This window comes from Phocoena phocoena, chromosome 10, assembly GCF_963924675.1.
Source record: "Phocoena phocoena chromosome 10, mPhoPho1.1, whole genome shotgun sequence".
In the NCBI taxonomy this organism is placed as follows: Eukaryota; Metazoa; Chordata; class Mammalia; order Artiodactyla; family Phocoenidae; genus Phocoena; species Phocoena phocoena.
In genome coordinates, this window is record NC_089228.1 from 102774567 (window position 1) to 102793814 (window position 19248).

At 42.3% G+C, this 19248-nt stretch overlaps 1 protein-coding gene across 1 annotated transcript in view; it reads right to left on the minus strand.

Moving 5' to 3' along the window:
• Window positions 1-19248, minus strand: part of PRP4K (pre-mRNA processing factor kinase PRP4K) — a 37751-nt gene that overhangs the window by 2131 nt on the left and 16372 nt on the right. The window contains exons 4-14 of the mRNA XM_065885360.1: window positions 15780-15935; window positions 14374-14455; window positions 12853-13063; window positions 9731-9804; window positions 8418-8508; window positions 7550-7697; window positions 5712-5849; window positions 4907-5060; window positions 2212-2326; window positions 1496-1647; window positions 75-161 (exon numbers count right to left, since the gene is read on the minus strand). Coding sequence (XP_065741432.1) covers window positions 75-161; window positions 1496-1647; window positions 2212-2326; window positions 4907-5060; window positions 5712-5849; window positions 7550-7697; window positions 8418-8508; window positions 9731-9804; window positions 12853-13063; window positions 14374-14455; window positions 15780-15935 — 1408 coding nt within the window. The remainder of the gene's footprint in view (window positions 1-74; window positions 162-1495; window positions 1648-2211; window positions 2327-4906; window positions 5061-5711; window positions 5850-7549; window positions 7698-8417; window positions 8509-9730; window positions 9805-12852; window positions 13064-14373; window positions 14456-15779; window positions 15936-19248) is intronic.

Here is a 19248-nt window from a genome sequence, read left to right on the forward strand (position 1 = left end):
CCTAGAACCACCCGGCACGCAATCCGTCAACAATGAGATCATCATCTAATGTAGCACACCTAAAGGACACTTACCCTCTCTGTTACTTTATCAACTTCTATGTACATGAAGTTGAGGTTTTGATCAAAATGTTGGTCTTTAAATACGCCTTTCCGAATCATCTGGCAATAAAACAGAACAGTTGGATTTTGAGCTCTTAGACAACACTGGTAGTCTGGTCTACCGATGACCCCAATACACAAGGCACACAAGTGTTCCTGTTTAGTGTCTCTGGGTTTGCTTCCTTATTCGAGAATGATCTCCGATTGCTTGTTCTCGAGAGAGTAACACCTCTGGAGAAGCTCAGACGAATGCTCTGCCTAAGACTACTTAACAACAGGGAGTTCTATTTTCCCGGGCAGCGACTTAAACCAACTGCGGTAAGCACACCATGCTGTGCTTTCACTATTCAACACTGAAGACTAAGTGAGCAGAGACTTACGTCAGCGGCTCTTAGGAAAGATACCACACAAGTGGGGCCTTCTCTCTTGGCAGTTAAGAAACCTAAGGACATTTAAAAAATTATGTTCTAACAGCCCTAAAGTGATAGCAGGTCAGGCCTCGTTAAAACAAGTACCAACATAGCTAATTTCTGTGTATCTGTCTAAACGAGTCCAACATAACAGAATTTGGACAGAACTTAAAAAACATAATGGCTTCTGACCTACAGGGAGAAAAATCTGTAAATCTCTCAGAAAGTCAGCACGTAAGCTGAAATCATAAAAGCCTAAGATACGGTCTTTAGACATTTTTATAAATGCCTATAAAGTTCTTGATTTGTGTTCATCAAACAAACTAATATCACAGCTCAAGCATTTTTTTTAACGTGAAACTCAAGCGTGAACTCGAGCGAGTTTCACGTTAAAAAGATGTCATTGGCCGTGAGTTTTCTCGGTACCTTCTTCCTCTCCCAGCAGCTTCCAACCTCTATAAACGGACTGCCGCCACGTCCCCCGCTCATTCTTTGATGACTGAGTCCTTCCCTCCACCATCTGCCTACCTGGACCTGCATCTTTTCTCACTGCAGCTGTTACCAATACAGGTGTGCTCCCAGGAACCCTGCTGCTGCTCTGCCCATCACGGAATGACAACCAGTGGAACAAGGGAAGGACAGAGACGTGAAAACAGTCGCATGTATCCTCTCTCCCTCAGTTCCAATTCTACCTGAAACTATAGGCCCTACGCTTCTGCTTAATTCAGGAGAGTAAAGAAAAGCACAAAGACAGATTTTAGACAAGAAAAGGAAAATGGGATCCTCTTATTCTCTCTTGATAGCTCTTGGCTGATTAGAACCACTAATTTAAACACCAGAAATGAGAAGAGCTAAGGAATCAGAGTAGCCACGTACCCACCTCTCAGAAACTGTTTTATAACCACTAGAGATGAGTGTCAGCAACCACGCATCTGCCGGAGGCGCCACTGAGACCTCGGAAACAAGCTCACACTAACATCCTACCTTATTTGGCATCTTTCCTTTGAGATCCATGGCGAGCTTCAACATATGGTTATTGGTTTTGCCAGGAAATAAAATCTTTCCAGTGTAGAGTTCATACAAGGTGCAGCCTACGGACCACATATCTATACCATAGTCATAGCTTTTACCTATAACTGAAAACATAATACAAATTTTAACGTATGATGATAAAAACAATCAACTACTGTTTACTTCCATTAACAGGGGAATCAATTTAGCTCGGACTATGTAACCACAGCCTGAGTACCTCACTTTCACATCAGCTTCATATTCTTTCCCACGAATTCTTAATAGGGACTCTTCAACTTAAATACCTTAAAAAAAAATGAGGGCGTGGGGAAGGAACTGAAGGGGCAGAAGAAAGGGTGCATCTCTTCTATCTTTTCATTTCGCCTTTGGAGGAGGGGCTAACCAGCTTCAGCCAAGGCCAAAGAAGGGGAAGAACACAGGTCCCAGACAATCCACAAATGTGACAGTCAGGCCCTGAGGAAGTAGGAGCAGTTTCCCAAAGCCGAGGGCTTTCCACACCTGCCACCACCACGGCCATCCCACCTGAGGAGTATGGACTGGCTACGGTTCCCTTCCTCACGCATGACTCAAGCAGCTGCTGCAGCGACGGAAAACACTGCTTAGACAGTCAGCATGCCGCTCCCACTGCGCACGGCGGCCCAGGTCGAAGAGCGCTGGAAGAAACTTACTGATTTCGGGAGCGCGATAAAATCTACTGACAAGGTAAGGCGTTATGTCATTATCCGCAACATGTGAAGCCGACCCGAAGTCACAGAGCTTTAAAATAGTTTTTGATTCATTAACCTGCAAAACATTTTATAATTGAAGTTTAACTCACGCCAGGAGAAATTAAGACACATGATCAGATTTAAAAAAATGGCTCTGAGAAGTTATTCCCAATACTGAGAACAAAGTCACTCACTTGAAAATTCCTTTTCTAATTATTTTATAATTCAACTTCCTAATTGTGAAGAATTAAGAGCTCTCAAATATTTGATCATAAATTAGTAAAAGAGCTTTCTTCAGTGAGGAAATAAGAGATAATGCCAAGTAAATTTAACCAAAGCTATTTAGGAAAGGGTGGAATAGTAACAGAAGGCACTGAAGCAAAGCGTCTTCTACAAACCCCCAGGAAACCCGAACCAATCAAGTTCCTGCCTTAAGGAACACGAAGACGGTCACTGGGAAGAAATCAGACTTAGATTAACTTACAACTGACTTAAGTTAACTTTCATTTGCCAGAAAATTACGATGGCAATGAAAGCTGAAGAATGATTCAGATTCAATTTGGACAAAAAGAGAATAAAAACAATTCTTCACCCGAAGCTGCTAGACCATCCCAAATTTAGCACTCCCTTCGAGCCTAAAAAACATTAAATCCCTTAAATGTAAAGAAAGTATTAGTCAGGAAAATGTTAAATATGTTTGGCAAGACGGATAAACAGGAACACTGTATCGGTCATTTGTCTCTTTTCTCCTCTGCCAACACTTCCACATACACAGCGACAGTGGCACCTTCTGAGAGGGGCTGGCGGTGCTCCCACAGCTACTGCCACACTCATGAGCTGGAGCATGTTCAGGGATAACAAGTGAAGGTAATCCACACTGCAGAGTCCCTTCCCCCCTTCGAAAGAGACACACACAAATTCTGAGTTGGGACTTGAACTTGGCCTACCGTTCGCACCCCAAAGAAACGTAACACTTTAAATAAGCAGCCCTGGGTGGTCTCTCCTGGGATACCATAAAGCCTGGTCAGCGCTACAGACCGGTCCACTACAGACGACATCCACGGAATTAAGATAATACAGGAAAAGTACTTTTAAAGTTTTAAAATATAAACTGCATTCAGCCGCTTAAGGGTGCAGCTGCAGTAACCAGAGAAAACCCCGGGGCCACTTTAAAATCTGAGTCTGCCAGGGGAGTGCTCGCGCTGGGTGAAGTGCCCTCAGCAGCAGGGACCCACACTCCGGGCACTTCCCTCCACTCGCCCGCGGGGAACGCAGCACTTCTGCCAGACTGACGGCTGAAATCCTGGGCTAAAAGCTTTGGATTTTCATTAACAAACAGCGCCGCGTGGTTGCGGATGTCTGTTCCTTTCTCAGGAAGAAGGCCGAACTGTCTGAAACCCATACTAGTTTAGCACTAACTCAAAGAAAAATGAAGTTTTAAAAACAAGAGCTTCCAAGATGCTAACAAATGTCTTATTACTTAACCTCCACGGTGGTTACACAGATGTTCTGTGCATCGTTACCTTTACCTTACACATAGTCTATACATTCTTTGATGTGGATGGTGTACTTCACAATTCAAAAAAGAGAAAGAAAAATTGAGGTAAAGATCAACTATGAGGTGGACCGGGCAGCCCACAGCTGACACCGTGGCCGCCAGTTCGCTGGGGTTGCTCAGCCACTCTAACCTCAAGGAACATCAGAGATGCAGTACCTTCCTTTGAAACTCAGACCAAACGTACAAAATGGAACGCCCCATTAATGTGGTGGTCTGGAAAGAGATATTTTAAGATTTTAAAAAAAGAGAGAAAGGGAAATCTGAACTAAGAGCTAAGTTACTGACAAGGAGTCCAAAACAAACTTTAACGGGATTGTATCTTTCTTAAAAACATGTGGAACATGTTATGGGCAGATGAGCTAGAATCCCCCAGCTGTGAACAGCCCCGACTCTGACAGCATGACAGAGAAAGGGCTGGGGAGGGAAGGGGCGCGCACACACCAATCACTCCACTGTGATGAGATGTGTTTCTAAGTTTCAAAAACATAAGCACTGGGAAATCTGCATCTACCACACCAGAAGGCACGAGCTAGGATAGGTCAAGACTGGGAAAGGCTCCCTTCCATACAAGGCCCAAGTACAACCGAGCCTTCCCGGGTGTGGCCGCCAGAAGCCACAGCTTCTACATCATGAAGAATAAATGAAAAAGAATTATTCCTGGACACCGTGAACTCAACCCCGTGCATCTACTTCAGAGAGGGTAACTCCCTTAAACGTCCCTCGCTCTGTCAGTCTATAAAACCAGAGAACAAAAGACTGTGAACACTCCTTATTTCAAAACAGCAACACTGCAGCATTTCTCCAGGTACCCGAGGAAGCCCATCGTTACTACATCAAAGCATTCTTGGGGTCTGTGTGCACTCATCAAATCCATCAATCAACAGGAAAACATTGGGACAGCAGCCTACTTCCTCTCTCTTCATACTTTACTATAAAATTTCATGGCCCAATTTCTAGAAGAGTAAAAACTGGCAAAGTCATTTGTAATGGGTAATGCACTGAATTATTCTTCAGAGGTGTCCTTTCTAGAACACAGTGGTAAGCACGTTACAGTAGGAGTTATATGGATGTAACAAGGCAGCTGATCGCTTGACTTACCAAGATATTGTCTGGCTTGATGTCTGCATGGAGAATATTGCATCTTTTAAGGAGTTTTAGTGCCAAGAACAACTGTTGACTATAGGATCGCACAGCCTTAATATGAAGGCCAACATCCTTACCATATTTTTTTAACACCTCTCGTAAATTCATACTTTTAGGAAAGAAAAAAACAAATAAAATTAGGGGTTAAAATGCAAAATGGAAATTAAGGAAGGCAAAACCATTTTCAAGCATAAAGTAAAATCAAGTTCAAAGCATGAATTACAATGAAAACACTCTGTTCAAGAACCCCCTCCCACGGCCCAAACGTTTGATAAATTATCCTACGTTGAAATGAGAGCACATGAAACTGTGTGTACACAACACAATTTTCAAAATGAAGAGAAGGGAAGGTATGCAGTGCTAAAATTCCTACTGGTTTGGAATGGGCTTCCGCTTGAAAGCATAAACATGAAGCCACAATTCTGAAGGGGGACGTCATAGTCCTACTCCACTATTCCCATTTCTTTTCACTGTGGCTTAATCCTTTCTTGAAGTATTTAATTTTCAGAGAACTCTCTGCTGAGCTGAAGGACACACGAGGTGAGCGTGTGACACACAGTACACAGCCAATCACTGTTTACACATTAACAACTGTCAAGAAGCTAGGTCTTCACCAATAGTTAAAAAACAAAACCCAGAGCCAACGGGAAAAAACACATCAAATACCCAGAACATTTATCACGGCATTTATCTGAACTGAGGTTGGCAAAGGTGAAGAAGCTGAGTTTTCAGGGTAATGTACAGGTTTTGACACTTGTACCTCAGAGGCTCAAACACGAGGCAGAGATGCTGTTTGTGATAAAAGTGTCTGAAGAGTCGCAAACAGTGAAATTTGTCATCAGGATCAGCATCGTTCAATTTTTTCAAGAATTCTAGTTCTTTTAAACCAGTTTTTTGCCTGAAATGAAAAAGAAAATTAGGTCAAAATTGGATACATCAAGAATTTAGGAAAACTATGCAAACAATAAATGCTGGAGAGGGTGTGGAGGAAAGGGAACCCTCTTGCACTGTTGGTGGGAATGTAAATTGATACAGCCACTACGGAGAGCAGTATGGAGGTTCCTTTAAAAAATAGAACCTACCATATGACCCAGCAATCCCACTACTGGGCATATACCCTGAGAAGAGCATAATTCAAAAGGACACATGCACCCCAATGCTCACTGCAGCTCTATTTACAATAGCCAGGTCATGGAAGCAACCTAAATGTCCAGTGACAGATGAATGGATACAGAAGATGTGGCACATAAATACAATAGAGCATTACTCAGCCATAAAAAGAAACGAAATGGAGTTATTTGTAGAGACGTGGATGAACCCAGAGACTGTCATACAGAGTGAAGCAAGTCAGAAAGAGAAAACCAAATATATGTTAACGCATATACGTGGAATCTAGAAAAATGGTACAGATGAACCGGTTTGCAAGGCAGAAATAGACATTGAGAACAAACGTATGGACACCCGGGGGGAGAGCCAGGGTGGGTGTGTGGGGTGGGATGAATTGGGCGATTGGTATTGACATATATGCCCTACTATGTATAAAACAGATAACTAATAAGAACCTGCTGTATAGCACAGGGAACTCCACTTCGCTGTACAGTAGAAACTAACACGGCATTGTAAAGCGACGATATCCCAATTAAAAAAAAAAAGAATTTAGGAAAACTAAATAATATGGATTTATTTGGTGATGTGTTTAGTCTGTTTTTTTTTTTAAGTACTAATAATAGAACTGTTGAGGAACACAAGTCTCTATGTCATTCACACAATACTTTACTCTTAGCCAAATATTGTTTTCATGGAGTTAATTTCCAAAATAATCAATGAACAAAACAGAAACATAGAGGAATAAACCCACCTTGCTTGAACGGAAATCAATCTTGCACATTTTATCTCAAGATGTCTTGATGTAAATATTATCCTCTGAAATTCTAGTTATAATTTGTCAATAGGCTACAGTTTAAAATTAGTGTCTATAATACAGAAGTTGGAGACTTCCATCAAACAAACTTTCTAAGCCTAGGCAACCTAAGACTTCAGTATAAACCTAAACACTTCTTTCTTGCGTTTCCAAACCAGTGCCAAGTTGACTTTAATGCCAGCTCAGTGTGTGGCATAGACTGTGCATTAAAGCACACGGGTACGGCCATCACCTCCTTGCTCATGAAGAGAGGAGGTGACAGACCAAGATACAGATAATTCCCAGAACGATCTGATTTTACGCCTTTTGCAGGCCACCATATGCTCAGTGACACCTGATCAATCTGACCTTTTGATTTCTCACCTTTCGTCTTGAGCTTAAGCTATTCACAGCAAAGGATGGTCGTAAGACAAGCGGTAGACGGAAGGAGTCTGAGCTGACATCAGTGCACAAAGCAAGTGCTGAAATGCACTGAAATGAATTAAATACAATCAGCCTACGGCTCGAGTGCTTCGCACAGAACAACACGTGACTATCAATTAAATACCCAGAGCTGCTGTCGTTTTATAAGCCCAATACCTGTCCTACACAGACTGCGGTCACTACTTAAAAACAGGCGTATTTGTGAACACCCGTGACGGTGTCCGTGAAGGTTCTGTTCTGTGCCCTGAACTTACATGAGCTCGTTGTTCCGAATTATCTTCACGGCCACCTCCTGGTTGGCCCTCGCATTATCCCTGGCTCGGACCACGTTACTGAACACGCCTTGACCCGTGTAGCCATACACGTTGTAACGCTTATCCAGGACTTCACCTATGTTCACACCTGAAAAGGTAAGCTACAAGATCAGAATTCTGACCATAATAGACTACTGCACAAAACTGTGAGCTACACATCGGAAAGTCGGAAAGTAGGATACACAGTGCAGTCACTTAAAAACTGTGTCAAATCTCTGCTGCGTGCTTGGCTTCCTGGACACCATGGAGACTCAAGGCCTCGCCCCCGTCGTGACCCTCTTGCATAATGCGGTTAAAGCTGCCGGCTGCCAACCGCTGCAGGAAGACTTTCTGCTCTCCTAGCAACTGCTGACGGTCCTAACGCCGAGGAAGGAAGAACTGTGCTCACTGCAGGGTCTCCAGCTGCAGTCTGCGTGGCTGGCACCCCTTCCCTCTGGAGGATGATCTCATGGCTGAAAATAACTCTGAACAGATTTAAGCTTCACATCAAGTCTTCAGCTCACTTCAATTTGTGATGCTTCTGGGCTGTAACATGGGTTCATGAAGCTGCTAGACGTGCCACACTTTTGAAGTGACGGCACTGGGATGTGACTTTCAGAGTCCTCCCAAGTGTGAAGGCATTAGGCCACGCGCTTTTACAAGATGTTACAATGAACTCTAAAATTAATAGGAACTGTATCGAAAAAGGATAGATACGTGTATAACCGAGTCACTCCGCCATACGCCTGAAACTATCACCCTGTTAACAACTATACTCCAATAGAAAATAAAAAGTTCAAAAAACAGAAACAAAAAACTGTGAACTTACGATAATAGCCTTCTGCATCAGTCCAGTTATCCCTGAGGTTGGGATTCTCTTTGAAATCTTTTCCGATGCCAGCAGCCCGCAGACGCGCACTCTGAAATTAAGGCAGCAAACGTGAGCTATTTAGCCACCAAACGGGCAGACATTTAAAGCACTTCCTTCCAAAGAAAAACAGGTAGAACCAGCTAAAATTTGATAACATTTTATGCCAACTTAAATGAACTCTATGACTTGTGTAAATGCAACACAGCAGAAACATGGTTATCTAAGTCTCCTGAATCACAATAATGCTCAAGAAAAAAGGTAACAAGTTATCTTCACATTTCTTTTACTGCCCTAGTCACGCAACACCCCCTCCCTGTCTCCTCCCGTCTATGGATGAAATGTCACTGGCTGTGTTAGAAGATGAGTTTAAGAATATCTGGTACTTCTGAAGTGTCTTCACTACACGTCACTCACATCACTCTCCATGACACCCAGAAAGCCCTTCAACATCATCCAGGTGGATGATGGGTAGCAATACTTTAACTGGCTCAAAATCATCTCACGCTTTCTTAACCCATCTTTTTTGCGTGCTCCCGTGGGAGCACACCACACACGGGACACGTTACTTAAGCCAATCACCGGTGTCTTCAGGGTCCTGGACATCACTGCTTTATCCTAGTCCATTTTTAATCTCCCTGTTACATGTTTATCTCTCCCACCTCCCTTCACCAAAGCCTCTGTATTTCTCACGTTCTTTTAAATTTATGATGGAAACGGTCTGCTACTTTTGAGACCATTTTTCAAGAAAATCTCTTCAAGAAAAACCACTGATAAAGTGGCTAACGGTACAAAATTTCTCAACCCACTCCTTATAACATTTCCAACTCTTCCATGACTACTGTTAGGCTCCAAATCCTTAAGTTCCCAATCGCCTACAATGCAGAGGCCCAAAGTGGACTTTAGGCCTGAAAATTACTGACATCACCTGGTCTCCCCTAACTACAGCACACATACACAGAGGCTTGTAAATCCAAGAAGCAAGTTGTTTAAAAAGAAAATAACTGCACATTTAAGTCATTTGCTATTTAACTTTTATGAAGCCCTCAGATTGTTCTGCTGTACTTGTTTTAAAATTTGATTTAGTTTCAGACAGAGAAAAGTTGCCCAACTAGTGTAAAGAGATTCTAGATACACTTCACCCAGACTGTCCAAATGTTAGCATTAATTTGCTTTATCCTTCTCTCTCTATATGTATATACCACTGAAATACATATTTGTTATATACCCTTTTCTGATTAACAGTTGTGTTTTTATGACTTAAAATTACTCACGTCAAAATACGCAGCAAACATATCATCAGATTCTGTGAACATGTCGGGCGCCAACAGCTTCTTCTGAGATGACCCTTAATGGAAATTAGCATTAATATTTGAAAAATGAAGAGATACAAATTGAAACACAAATAATATATATCAATGGAAAGTCACTAACAGCAATTCTAACTTCTTTTTCCTCTTGCACATCCGTTTTTCACCAACATCCAGCTTACAATCACCTTGTGACACTAAGACATACACAGCTATCCACTTTTTACTGAGAGTGCACTTGAGAAAGCTGAAAGACCTAATAGCGGTACTTCCACTAACGTTGAATTAATATGCTAATAACCAAGCAACGATTAGGTATTACAAGGGACGCTCCTCTCTAAACGGCAATTTCTCTCAGAAGGTTAGCACCCCGCACTATGAATACAGATCTACGTATTTCTCTCCTAAAACGCCTAATGACCCCATTAAAACACTGGGCAAAAAAATAAATGTAAGGAAAAAAAGAACGCAACAGCTTTAATCACACGAACACATGCCCGATCTCATACGCCCAACTCAAACGCAAATTAAAATCACAATGAAATGCCATCCCATGAGACTGGCTAAAAATCTAAAAGTATGACAACATTCTGTTAACAAGGCCCCGGATAAAAAGCCCTCAGACATGGCTTGTGGGATTGCAAAACTGTATAACCTTTACAGAGGGCAATCTGGAAGTATATAGCAAAATGACATATTCATTCAGACCCTGAAATCCCACTTCTATGAAACCATTCCAAAGACACAGTAACAAGCAGAAAAAGACGACTTAGTGCACAACGCTATTATCATTAATGCTCCAATCAACAGCCAAACATCTACCGTTAGAAGACTAACTGAATAAACTACGGTACACTCATCACACTGGGGTAATACGCAGCTGTAAAAAGGAATGAAGGTCATTTCATACAGATGAGTGTGTATAATATTTTGTGTGCATGTGTAGACAGAATACAAACACATGCATATATGAAAGATGTTTTAGTGATTTTTTAAACACTCAAAATATTCCTAAAAATCAAAAGCAAATGAAAATAAGCCTAAACCAAATCAAACTGGTGGTATAACCGTACAGAGGAGAACTATTTCAAAAACTTTAAAACAACACAGGTTTGTATACATCCTGAACTATATCCTAGGGACAAAACCATTACATTTTCAAACTGCATTCAGTACATTTAATACTGACAATCGCAGTGATAACTCTGCGTATGAAAGTTTCAAAATAACCTAAGTACCTGTGTTTATTAGGAACCAAGTTTTTCTACTGTAAAAGAGAGAAATACAAAGTCAAGAAAGTTAATAAAAACCCTGTAATCTCGAATTTGAATCGGCAAATCAGTATGAACTCCTCCTTTCCAAAAACGTATGTATTTTCCTAGTTTGGTCCACTGAAAAGGCCCACCAGTAATGGGCATCCCTAAGTGCCCTGTAGTCTCCAAGTGGCATTTCCTACTAAGTGGAACCAAGGATTCCCTGGAATAATAACTGATTCTGCTCTGGGGCAAGATACACACAAGGTGAGCCTATGATGTCTTACTGCCTTGGAACAGGAGTCAGCAAACTACAGATTGGGCCGAATTTGGCCCCTTGCTTGTTCCTGTATGGCCCTGACACGTGAACACCTCGTGAACTTCAGTCCATCAAGTGTTTTGGGAACGTGGCCATGCTCATCCATCTGTGCTGGCCCAGCCGCTCTGCACCACGAGAGCAGAGCTCAGTACTTGGAACAGAGAAAAAAGTCTAAAATAATTACAAAAGCCTAAAACATTGGATATTTTACAGAAAGCCCCTGTCCCAGAAAGTAAAACAGCCATGTTAAATAAATACTGCAGGGTTTGCCTCAAAAAGACACCAGAAACCCATTTAAAAGGGGCTCCCTCCTCGTGTGAAGAGAGAACAATCTAAGCTTCAAAAAGAAAATGGCAGCAGTGGATCCAAACACAAGAGCATAATGACAGCAAATAGTAAAACCCAACAAAATAACCAAAACCTCACTGCTCACCTCTGGAGGGCGCTGGGGCACCACTCTATGCTATGCTAAAAACTGGTCAATAAGCGAAAACAATCGAGCATTTAACCTGCCTTTCCTGTACGAACTATATTTTGGGGTAACCAAAGAATGGAAACCTCTTCTTTTACAGAATTAGAGCTAACAATTCAAAAGGAATGATAGAGATTTTAAAAATCACCACTTTGGAAACCCTGCCACCACCGATGAAATAATGGATCTAAGCAGGAACCATCAATGGCTGCTAAAAGCTCACGTGAGGCAAACAGCTGAACAGAAACTTCAGTGGAATATCTTACCTAAACACACAACCTCAGTGCCAATACAAACAGGGACAGCCACACCACACCTACGTGCCACCAGATGTGATATAAAGTACATACCGCCAGTTAATGAAGCATTCCTGCCAAAAAAAGTTAAACCGACACCTATTCAAGTCTCTAACACTAACTACTAGTTTTCAAGAAATACGGAGGAGAGAGGAAATAAATGACACAAGAACGTGGCCAGACAAAATCAGAGTAGAAAAGTTCACAGGACACAGGCCCTAGCACCTTCACAAGTAAAGGGGGGCGTCGGGGGGCGGGCGACAGACCACACCACAATGAGAAAACTATTAAAAAAGAGACTTCAGAGATGTATACCCCAAACATAATGTGTATCTTATTTGGATTTTGACTCAAACCAACCAACTTTAGACATCAGATATTTAAAAATTATCAACTTTATCAAGTGTAAGTAATGTTTTTTAAAAGGTCCTTATCTAGCAGATACAAACTGAAGTGTTCCCAGGTGAAATCAAATCACGGTTGGGATTTGCCTGAAAACAGCCTAGCAAGCCAAAGCGAAGGCGGTGAGCGCGCGCGGGGTTCAGGGCGACACTCAGGTCACGCTTGCTCACAGGGAGCAGTCGCTGAGGCGCCCAGGGCCCTGCCGTCCTCTGCAGTTTGTTGCAGAAGCAGCATTCCTTGTCCCCCTTCCCACCCCCATCCCCAAATAACCTCCCTCCTTAGGAAGCAACAGGGCTGCAAATTCAGAGAAAAGCATGGCTGAAACAGAACTGTAACTGACTCACCATTATTCTGTTCGACTGTCATGAGATTATGCTTGGCCTTGACTGAGGCCTCAAACGTATCAACGTTCTCCCGTTCGTACTCCTTGACGTCGGCAGCGACGCGTTCCAGGACGTCCTCCGGGGAGGGAGAGCGGGTACGGGTGCTGCTCTGGGGGCTGCTGGGCTCAGACGGCGCGGACATGTTGCTGTCCTCAGCAAGGTATTTGTATTTCTGCGGTAACGACACCGAGTGTTACTGTCACAACATCTGGTGCTAAGAGGGCCTGAACTGAAAAGTTAAGTGTCAAGTAATGCTAAAAAAGTTTTAAAGGTATTGAAGTCTTGACTGAATTAGATCCACAATCCCTTATATATAATTCCAAATCCACAAAACTCTGAAAGCTTTGCTCTGTCTGGTGCACGTTCATTAGGTGGCGAAATCTGTGCTGCAGAGATGTGGCGTTCTCAACAGTCTCGCCTTTCCCAGTGTGAACACGATGCGCCGCACGCACTGCAAAACTCTCCTAGCGGCTGGTAATGGGGTGCCGTGCTAGTCCCCACTGACGGGGCAAAGGGACACACATATATGCACCATATTACCTTTCTAACATTCACATATTTCTGAGTTCTGAAGCACATCTGGCCCCAAAGGTTGGAGATAAGGGATTGTGGACCTGGGTAAGAACAAAAAAAGATTCAACCAAGTCTTTAGGGATATCAGTTTAATAACAGTTTCATCAGTGCCCCACAAAGGTAAGTTTCCCTGGAATTCTAGTTATGCCCTATGTACTCAGGTGATTCAAATTCTTTCCCTCACTCTGAAATGCTGTGGTTGCTCTCTCTGTTTACACAAGCTGCTACGACTGTCCTTTCCTTGTCTGCTGTCCTCCTAACAGCACCCAAGTATGTTTCATATGTTCCAGAATTCCTCCTCTCAGCTCCATCACTCACCCCCATCACATGATGGTGAGAGAAGGCGCTATACAGGGACCACCGTCCTCCAAGGCTGGAGTAGCCAGGCCTCATCTCAGGATGGCAGGGAGAACCGGCAGCCTTCCCAGGCAGCTCACCTTACCATTAGGCCTGAGTTTGACACCCTTTCCCACCCGATCCCTGCGTCGATCGGCTCTCAAGGAGTCTTACAATTATTGAGATGTTCCATTTAAACGTTCACATCTGCATTAGAAAATGTGCCATTTTATTAGGCATTAAAAAACCTTTCCCACATATTAACAGGCTATTTATAAGTTTGAGCTAAAGGAAATTCCTCCAATTTATACTCACTTATGAGGGTTTTCTTGTTCATCAACTTAAAGAAAAAAAAGAAAGCAAACTCCAAATTTTGTCTTATAAAAGAGGTTTGTATCAGAATCCCATGTGTAACAAAAAAGATTAACTGTTTCAATTTTATTAAGGAACCACCTTCCTTTCAAGACCTATTCAATTGCTACTACTGTCACTGCATTGTCAAAGTAAAAATCCTTAGTTTTGTTACAACAGTGGTGAAGGAGTGTCGATCAACACGTTCCTGAAACCACGCACCTGAACAATGGCCTGCCTTTGTATTCTCCTCTGTTCTATCAAGGCTTCTTCATCTTCCTCCTCAACATCGAAGTCTTCAAGGCTTAGAAAAAATTAACACACGTCTGTGTAATTAACTTCAAACATACTTAGACACTCCAAAAGCATTACGTTTATACATTAAAAAAAATAAAAGCTGGAAAATGTAGGTCATCAGTACATTGAGGAACAATCTTAAGCCACCCCACTCTATCCTTGCTTTCGAACTGTCCTGGTTTGGAATCCTGGCAAGTAACTTAACCTTCTACGTCTCATTTTTCTCCTCACCTGTATCATAGCACAAAGACTGGGAACAAAAGAAAGATGCCTAAGTTTAAAAGTCATCACTAGCTGTGCCTTGTAGTAAAGTCATTTCATCTCCGCAGCCCTCGTTTCCACACCTATACAACAAGAGGGGGGCTGGGATACACAAGTAAACTGCTACCTTTTCTGGGTCACAGAAGCCTTTGAGAGCTATAGATCCTTTCCCCACCCAAAATGCACAGGTAGACATTTGCACACAATCTGAAGGGAAAGTGGCTCTCCCTGCAAACACTGCCCCGAGCGGTTCAGATGGTCCCCCAAGAACCCCGCACTCTTCATGATCGCTCCTAGCGCAGCCCTTTCTACGACCTGCTGGGTGTTCACTGCAGAGGTGTAAGCGACCTGCACCTGCACTTGGAAGGTACCAGGTCTGCGCAGGACACTTTCCCTCCACTCAGCCCTCTTCTCTCCCAGCTCCAACCAGGGCTCCTCAGCTCAAGCGCTGCTAACACTAGGACAGTTCTGTGCGGTGGGGCATATCCTATGCACTGGAGGATGCAGAACAGTGTCCCTGGCCTCCCGCTACTAGATGACAACTACACAGGTCTTCAGACATCGCCAAAACATGCCAGGGAGGCAAATCTCCCCCCGCTGAGAACCACTGCTCTAAATCCATCTCACTTATTTCTGAGATGTGCCATTTAGACAACGAAGTCTGCATTTAAAAAAATGTCCCCACTATTTTATTAGGCACTGAATATTTCTGCATTTTCTACACTGTAACAGGCATAGCAAGTGTGTATCGTTTACACAAAATGCGAAGTCTAAACTTAGTAAAAAAATCCCCCCACCAAAACTGGTAACTGAGATTGGCAGGATACCTCCACGGTTCCTAGTGAAAATACAGAAGGAAAGGCTCGTGATCAAGTGACGGCCCGTATTCATCCCAGCCAAACCATGACCTCTGTCACATAACCCATAAAACCTGCACAGAAGATGAACTTAAATTCAGGGTCAAATTAATGTATTTGCTTAAAATATTCAGAAGGAAATTAAAGATTTCCAAGTCAAACAGTGTTTCTCTGATTTGGAAAAAGGAAATTATAGGAAAGTTCCGTTCTTACTTGTCATCAGATGAAGATTCCTGCTCAACTTTCATTCCTTCAGAAAGACTTCCTTTAAATTTATCTTCCTTTACTTTGCTTCTGCTCCTACGTCTACGACCACCCCGTGACCGAGACCGCCTTCTCAGGCGTGATCTGCTCCTTCGACCTCTGTCCCTGTTTGAGGAGAAGAAGAAGACATACTTTAAAGGTCAATTAAAGTTGAGAAGGCTGTGAGTTTGCTGGGCGTAGGGGTAGTACAGGGACTCTCTGTACCTTTCAAAAGCTCAGCTCTGTTGTGAATCCAAAAGCGTTCTAAAAGTCAAGTCTTTAAAAACAGTTAAAATTTTTAAACAAAATTAACACACCATCAATGAGATATGGATACCCAGCCTAACTGACGACAACTAAACCACAGCTACTCTTCTTATCAACTACAAAGGGGCGCGAGGGAACTGTCGGGCTCTGTACCTCGATGACGGCAGCTGTGCGACCACACATCTGTCGAAACTCAACTTTACAACAAAAAGGGTGAATTTTACTTTATGTAAATAATGTATCGCGATAAACTTGATTTTTAAAAAGATCTATGCTGAATAAAGTACGGGAAAGACAAAGGTGACAGAAATTATAAGTCTAATTAATATGGCCTTCAGGCATTGTTATAAGTGCCCTGTTAACCAAATAGAAAGTGACTTCAGAGTTCAAGTATGAAGGTGGAAGTCTGTGTGAGAAAGTGCTGTGGGACTCCCAACAGAGAAGGCTGTGAGTCTACAAAGGGCTGATAAACTATGTTCATGTCACATCTGACCATGTTTATCTCAGATTTCTTCTGAAAACTTACTAAAACAACATTAAAAGGAACAATGACAAAAAACCTTCAGTCAAAGACAATGTGAAGAGATGGGACAACAGATACCAATAAAAGCTTGAAACATGCAAAGTGGACAGAAAAGCAGCAGCAGATCAAGTCTAAATCTTAGTCCAATAGGGACACACAAGGTAAATAAGAAACAAGTCAGTGCCTGCCACAAAGCCCCAGAAAGTCTCAAGATCTGGAGATACTGTATCCTCTGAAGGATGGAATACAAGGGAAAAGCTAAAGAGAATTGGTTGAAATCCTTTAGGAACAGTTTGATTTGGTATATTCCCCTTTCTGACTCAGTGGAGAATGCCACCAGCCGCCCCTCCCCACACTACCGTAGGAAACTTAATATTCACTTTACAGAGAGGTAGTGGTGGTTGTGAAAACTGGCCCATGGTACCGGAGGGCACTGCACTGGGAAAAGAAGGGTTAAGGGGGGACCCACATTATTTAGGACCAGAACTCTACTGGCGGCCATGTCTTACTCTCCAGCAGATGAGGAGATTCTGGAAAACTCACAAGCCCAAAAGGAAAGATCTACAGTCACTGATACGCTAATCCGCCACCAATCCACAAGCTCCAGGTTGTCAGAATGGAAGAAAGCTTCCATTTAGCATCCTAAACCAGAATAGAAAAACAAATAAATAAATAGTCATTTGCGACTCTCCTGGCAGTCCAGTGGTTAGGACTCTGTACTTCCACGTCAGGGGGACCAGGTTCCATCCCTGGTCAGAGACCTAAGATCCTACTCTCATGGAGAGGATAGGCAGATGAATCAGAATAGGCAGCAAGGGAGGACCCACCTGGTGGAGGAAAGTCCTCAAATGAAAAGGCCAACAAGCAGCCAAAGAAATCTGGGTAGAAACAATACACAGGGAAGAGGAGAGACTACAGAGAAGAAAAGCTCCACAAAGCAGACTCATTATCATCTACGACATAAAGATGCTACTTCCATAAAATGAGAGTAAAATGTTATTAAAAAACAGCCAACAAGGCCTTGGCAATTTAAAAAATTATGTGTGCGCAGAAGGGAGAAAAACAAAATCAACAGAAAGGTAAGAAGGCAGATTGAGAAAGCTTCTCAAGACTGAAAGTAGAACAAGAGGACAAACATAAAAGATGAGCGAGAAACACATTCACAGAAAGAGAGACAAAATGAAAAGGCAGAGACTTCGTACCAGATGAAGGAACAAGATAAAACCCCGGAAGAACAACTAAATGAAGGAGAGATAGGCAACCATCCAGAAAAAGAATTCCGAATAATGATAGTGAAGATGATCCAGGACGTTGGAAAAAGAATGGAGGCAAAGATCGAGAAGATGCAAGAAATGTTTAACAAAGGCCTAGAAGAATTAAAGAACAAACAAACAGATGAACAATACAACAACTGAAATGAAAAATACACTAGAAGGAATCAATAGCAGAATAACTGAGGCAGAACAACGGGTAAGTGACAAGGAAGACAGAATGGAGGAATTCACTGCTGTGGAACAGAATAAAGAAAAAAGAATGAAAAGAAATGAAGACAGCCTAAGAGACCTCTGGGATAACATTAAACACAACAACATTTGCATCATAGGGGTCCCAGAAGGAGAAGAGAGAGAGAAATGACCCGAGAAAATATCTGAAGAGGTTATGGTCAAAAACTTCCCTAACATGGGAAAGGAAATAGCCACCCAAGTCCAGGAAGCACAGAGTCCCAGGCAGGATAAACCCAAGGAGAAACACACATTATTGAAATCAACAAGGGAAAAATGACAAATAACATACAAGGGAACTCCCATAAGGTTAACAGCTGATTTCTCAGCAGAAACTCCACAAGCCAGAAGGGAGTAGCACAATATATTCAAAGTGATGAAAGGGAAGAACCTACGACCAATATTACTCTACCCAGCAAAGATCTCATTCAGATTCGATGGAGAAATCAAAAGCTTTACAGACAAGCAAAAGCTAAGAGAATTCAGCCTATCAAACCAGCCCTACAACAAATGCTAAAGGAACTTCTCTAAGTGGGAAACACAAGAGAAGAAAAGGACCTACAAAAACAAACCCATAACAATTAAGAAAACGGTAATAGGAAGACAAATATCGATAATTACCTTAAACGTGAATGGATTAAAGCTCCCACCAAAAGACACAGGCTTGCTGAATGGATACAAAAACAAGACCCATATATATATGCTGTCTACAAGAGACCCACTTCAGACCTAGGGACACAAACAGACTGAAAGTGAGGGGATGGAAAAAGATACTCTATGCAAATGGAATCAAACGAAAGCTGGAGTAGCAATACTCATCAGATAAAACAGACTTTAAAATAAAGAATGTTACAAGAGACAAGGAAGGACACTACATAATGGTCAAGGGATCACTCCGAGAAAACAATTATAAATATTCACGCACCCAACATAGCAGCACCTCAATACATAAGACAACTGTTAATAGCTATAAAAGAGGAAACTGACAGTAACACAATAGTGGGGGACTTAAACACCTCACTTACACCAATGGACAGATCATCCAGACAGAAAATTAATAAGGAAACACAAACTTTAAATGACACAAGAGACCAGATAGATTTAATTGATATTTAAAGGACATTCCATCCCAAAACAGCAGATTACA